This window comes from Athene cunicularia (genome assembly GCF_003259725.1).
Source record: "Athene cunicularia isolate RWA chromosome 8 unlocalized genomic scaffold, athCun1 chr8_part1, whole genome shotgun sequence".
Classification (NCBI taxonomy): domain Eukaryota; kingdom Metazoa; phylum Chordata; class Aves; order Strigiformes; family Strigidae; genus Athene; species Athene cunicularia.
The window spans coordinates 2,770,699-2,776,698 of NW_020799109.1; the positions used below are offsets into that span (position 1 = coordinate 2,770,699).

Sequence of the window (6,000 nt, forward strand, 5' to 3'; positions counted from 1 at the left end):
CAGCACCGAGATGATGTATGCCTCACTGCTGAGAATCACACCCGTTTTCTTCCACAGAAAAAGGAAGAAGCCAGAGAGCAGTCTGTGACTTTTTATAACGCAATACCACAGGAATTATTTTGCTTAAAGCCTCTGATCTGCAGCTTCCACTTACTTGTGTGCACTGTTCTACTAAACTCAATGGGATGTCTCCCTTAAAGAAAGTTAATGGGTACAAAGTATTAATTAAGCAAAATATCCATTAACTCAAAGACAGTCTCCTCAAGTGACAAGTGTAAAATTCAGCCCAGTGTCTATATCCCCTGCCTTAATATCAAGAACCTATTATTTTTAAGCTTGCACAGTATTAGGTCCCCATTTCCATTGAGACCCACATAAGTCTTTCCACTTTGCCAAGACCTGAGATGTAGCATAGAATCTATCTTAAAACAATATTTTATGTCACATCTATACATTCGAACTGACCAATTCAAATTACATGACATGAATTTCAAATGTAAAGGAAAAATGACCAAGAGACATACACTGTTAAGGCCAACAGCCAATACCACACATGCAATGAGTCCCATTGCTCCTACACTTGGCATTCTTCAAAATTAATTTGCTGGATCTAGTTAAAAGTCTATACTGAAAACAGCCTTTTATCAGTTTTCAGTTGAAGAAGGTTATTATGTTAAATTGAAATGAAATCCAAATGTACAGTCTATCTGAAAATGGAGGGATGCTTTTATATCTTCCCATATAATCCAAGTTTTTTAGGGAAACACAGGATCCTTCATCTCTGCCTAAGCTGGCATTTTGATTTTTAGCCAGCTGACCAGTGACCAAGTCAGTTCAGTAGCATCTGAGAAATGAGGTGCTGCCATCCTTACAATTCTCTGCAGGCAACTGTGTCACCATAAAAACAAACCAACCAACCCAGACACCTTTGTTGCTAATCTACGATTGAATGCCAAGGACTAAATAAAGATTTCTGCCCTGACACCTCTACAAGTGGAGTCAGGAGAACACACCAAACCTCAGAGCTTTATCCACTCAACACTTGGGCACAGAGCAACTGTTTAAGGATTTCAATGTCAAGGTCAGCCAAGGAAGGGCAGTTACTCTGTGTGTTTGTTTACATGGATAGCTGAGTTCCCAGAAATGTCAATATACCACAGTATTCACTTACATTTAACAGAGTATCTTTTGAATATATGACAATTCTGTATTTTTATACATCCAGGGAAATCAGCACTTGCCATACCCTATGCACCTCCCAAGCTTGTGTTTCTGAAAGTTCAGTTAGACCGCTGCTTTTATACTTCTTTACAAACTGATTCTGCTAAATACCTTAAGTAATATTACAACACAGGAAACAAAGCTACTAACTGTGTATAAGTAAAGCTCCTACAAATAAAATTTCAATCTCTAAGTGAATATTTTACAGTTTAGAACATTAGCCAAACATCATGTAACAAGAAATGCTTAAAACACTGGCACCACTCGTGTGACAAATGCCAAAATTTACTGAAGACGCAATATAAGCCTATAATAACTCTCAATGCTTACAAATTTTGAAAGAAGTTCTTAAATATCTCTGAAAAGACTGGAAGCCTGAGCAACTAATTCTCCTTTCTGAGTTGACCTTGAAACCAAAATGCCCAAACACTTGCTATGTAATGAAGTGGCATATGGATAGAGATGAAAGCCAAAGCATATATAAAAGAAGATGACATTTGTTCACACCACTCCTATCTTAAAATCCAGATTATCCTAAACTATCATTAGGATGTTATAAAGGCACTTTTATTACAGCTGAAAGCCTGGATAACACTAAGTCACATGCTGAAAGAACGTGTGTGCTAATGGGTAGAATTTCATTGAGCAAAGAAGCTCAATCAATGCAGCAGAGAAGTACCCTCAGCTTTTAGAGTGGGGGTTTCCACATGGAGACCTCACCAGTTTTAGACACTGGCAATGCAGCCATTAGTGAGAAATATTTCCTCACATATTTAAAAAAAAAAATACAGTCACTAGAATTATGATATAACTAAATTATGTGATAGCTTAGCATGTTCTTGCCTTTAACCCATTACTTGGGTTTTTTATTAGACAACTGCAGTGCTGTAACACACATACCCTTTACTAGTATCATAATCATATGAGGAGGACTTGAGAAAGCAACTTGTACTACCACCAATCCCAAGTGCATTCTGAGCTGTACCCCAAAACCCACAAATTTATTTTTTTTTTTAAATGATATGTTTTGATTCTCTTTATCTAACTGAAGGTTTACGTTCTCATGCTTTCTCTATCAACCATGTGAGCTGGAAACATTTTTTCTAATAAAGCAAGATAAGATGTTCAGATCACAAAACTCCAGGTAGAAAGACACTTTCAGGAGTTTCCTAATGCTATCCCATGCTATTACATACAACCATGAGTAAAATTTTTCATGAAAGGACAAAAATGCTGTAAGAAAGAAAAACTAAATAAAAAACAAATCCCAAGCATGTTAAGACATAGTACACAATCCTACAGATCCAAAAGATAGCAAAGTGGGTATTATATTTGCTTGAGAAATTTTATCTGGGATACTGAAACCTATTTCACAACTGGAATGGGTTATACTCAGTCTTATCTTACTCCTTCCTTATCTTACTTGGTCACTAAGATATATGATAAAGAAATTAATTTCCAATACACTGCCCTATCTACCATTTTTCAGATAAACTTTAGTACCTTTCCTAATAATTTCATGCAAGGAACTTTGAAATTCCATAGGTTTTCAGAACAAATGTTGTTAAGCTCCACAGCTTTCAGTATCTACCAACACCTTCTGAAGCATTCAAAGATAATTTTTTTCCTGCTGTACTGCAGATGGCAATACCACTTAAACATATAACGGATGACAAAATGAAAACTTTTAATTTTCATCTACATGAACACTGTAATTCAGTACAAGTGTAAGGATTTACAGATGAAAAGCGCTGTATACTATTCCCACTTTCACGAGTCATCCAACACCTAGCATCAAAAATTAAGGGTCTGTGTAAACACTTTGAGGAATGGTAATTTCTATAAACTTTGATAAAAACACTGTGCGACATTTTATAACAGGTAAATGATGAAAATGTCTTCAAAGATACAGCCACCAACACTTGAAATCTGGACCCTATCTAAAACTACTGTAAATTCCTTAAAGCAGTTACTGAGTTTATGCACTGGGATACTCTCACCACTGAACTGTTGGCTGTAAACTACCCACTGTAATCATCACACACAATAGTTACTGGGAAAAAATATCTAATCGTTACCTAAACTGAGTTGCTCTTTGGATTTAATATTTTCTAAACTGCTTTTTAAAACAGTTAGGTAAGCTGCTCGGCAGTTCATGTAAAAGATTGCTTCTTCAGCATGCTGGGACTTCCTTGCTTGGGAACTTTCTGAGCGTGTGACTTTCTGAACGGAGAGGGATGCGTTACTGTCAGGACTGCTGGCCATTCTGTGAAGAATACAATTACAGTTAGTATTTGTTAGTCTTGCCTGTTTAATAATGCCTGTGCTTTGTCCTCTGAAACACAGACTAGCACAAATTATCCTAACATCTAGATCATATATTTTCCATTCTCTAAATCTGATGGGAATACTTACCTACACTTACAGGTAAGCACCATAAGATCCACAGACAAAAATAGCTTGAGCTCTATTTACTATTCACAATTTATTCTTTACTGGCAGTAAAAAGTTTCATTTCATTGTATTTTATTTTAATTTCAGACATTTGATATCACAATGATTATATAGTCATGTTATTTGAAAGCATAAAAAATAAATTTTCAAGGTGTCACGCAAACCATTGCTATGCTTATTTAGAAATAAACCACTAGGACTTGTCCTTACTACACATTTTCACTAAACCTCTACTCTTGCCATGCTAGCTAAAGTGACAGAAACAACGGGAGAATTTGTGCAGAAGCTCACTTATTGGCTCTGATGACTTTATTTCTATGCCTAGTATAATTTGTCACAATGATAAATTAATGAACATGTCACACCTACCACTGGTTTGCTCCCAGTGCCACTCTCGTTGTTGCTACAGTTCACCAGCAATAGCAAAGGTGGAGAAAAAAAATGCCAATTCTGTTTTCACTGGAAAACTGAGTAGCTTTAAACAGCTTCAGTAGAGACACTGTATAATAGCATAAACTCCATATAACATTCAGTGTTAAAGAAGTGATATCATTATTGAATTGATTACATTTTTTTTCTCTGGTGCCAACTCATACCAGAACAGGCATTTGTTTTCTGTTTTTACAGTTGTAACTCAATAAAACATACGGCTAATAGTAAAATCAGTCAATATTTTAACTGTTAACCCATCAAGTAGGTGAAGTTAAACACACAATTCTACTTTTACAGGTTATCTAAATATAATTAATAGACATAATTAAGTCTGAAGCTAAGAATGTGCATAAAACTTCACGCAACTTAGGCCTTTTAAGTACAAGAACACTACCCATATAGCTCTAACTGAATGGAAAAAAACAGGAAATGCATTTTTTTCTAAATTATTAAAACAATTCAAAGCAGTAGCTAATACTGTTTGCTCACCAATGACCAGTAAACTTTAACAGCAGCTTTCTGCTTTTACCAAGGGTGATTAAGGTTTTTAGAAGGCCATCACAGAGGGACACTAAATCGTGTTGTACTGTTGGTCTAACAGCCTCTCATATTATTTTACCCAATGTTGACTTCAGAAAATATATTCCAGTATAATAAATTGAATATCTCAAGTTCAGCAACAAGACAACGACATCATAGGGTCCCCTTCAGGACTCATTGGATTTTTACTCTGGAGGCCTAAATCACTCGCACCTTGTTGAGTTATATAGGTCTTTTACACATGGGAAAGAAAGATAATAATCGCTTATCATGGATGAAGTACCCTATTTATAATACACAGACCGCCTGCCTGACACTTTAATATTACACTGGCATTAGAAGGACCCCATAGGGACACTGTGATACAGTCTGGTTACTGCAAACGGGTGTCACTATAATTAAGCACCAGTGTTACACACACAAAATGGAAGTGGGTTAAAGTCAAGGAGGAAAAGAAGAATAAATGTTAATTTTCCAGTAACTAGTTTATAAAATGTGAACTCTGTTTATACTCCTTAGACTTCCCATTACCGAGATATTTCTTACGTGGGCCACAGTTCTGCCAAGAAGCGCTGCCAATACATTGCTCAGAAATCCAGTGAGCAATAGCTTAGTGACAGCACTGCCAGCAGCCCCACGTCTTAGGTTGTTAAATTTTTACTGGGAAAATGACACTTTAGACAAAATAGACGGAGGGGAGCAATCTGGCCTCTGCTGAAGTAGGAGGACAACACAGCCTAACTATGACTTTGAATCTTAGTTGCGATGATTCTAACAAATAAAAACCGTCTTCCAACTAGGAGTTATGTCACCACCTCCTTGGCAATAACTGACCTTTCCCGCGGCGGGTCCGCGGCCGAGGTTCACCTCCACACACCGGCAGGGAAGCTTCGTGCCGCTGCTTCTTGCACTTCCGAGCCCAGGCACCCAGGCCTCGCTCACCTGAATCACATAAGCTATTTAGGTCGGAAAAGGCCTTTAAGGTCACCGAGCCCAACTGTAAACTGAAATGAGGAAACTTTTACCACATGAATCTCATTACCTCCCTCTCCGGTGGGCGCAGGGGTCTTCTTGGGCAAAATTTACCATCCAACCTCACGCAGAAGACATGAGGGTCCCTCCCCGCCGCCCGCCAGATGGGAATCAGCTCTCCCGCCCGGGCTCCCCGCCGCCCTGAAGGGCCGGGATGGCCGCACCTCCCCTCCCGCCCCAGCGGGCCTCGCACAAACCTTCCCCGGGGGGAAGCCGCCCCCGGCCCGGCGCCCCCCGTTACCTAGCACCGACCGTGGGGGCAGCTGGGCCCGGCCAGTCCGGTCCCCGGCCCTCAGGCCTGAGGGGCGCTGGGCTCCCCCG

General features: G+C 38.9%; 1 protein-coding gene across 7 annotated transcripts in view; it reads right to left on the minus strand.

Annotated features, from left to right (window-relative positions):
- The window catches only part of EFCAB7 (EF-hand calcium binding domain 7), a 29,563-nt gene extending 23,569 nt beyond the window's left edge, over positions 1-5,994 (minus strand). For 2 of the 7 annotated variants that reach the window (XM_026853804.1, XM_026853797.1), the window contains exons 1-3: positions 5,877-5,994; positions 5,482-5,651; positions 3,300-3,487 (exon numbers count right to left, since the gene is read on the minus strand). In XM_026853804.1, coding sequence (XP_026709605.1) covers positions 3,300-3,486 — 187 coding nt within the window. In that variant the 5' untranslated portion in view covers position 3,487; positions 5,482-5,651; positions 5,877-5,994. Of the gene's footprint in view, positions 1-3,299; positions 3,488-5,481; positions 5,652-5,689; positions 5,824-5,876 lie in introns of those variants that run through there. The other 5 variants (XM_026853800.1, XM_026853803.1, XM_026853801.1 and 2 more) reach the window with 5 other exon arrangements.
- Positions 5,995-6,000: the final 6 nt, after the last annotated feature.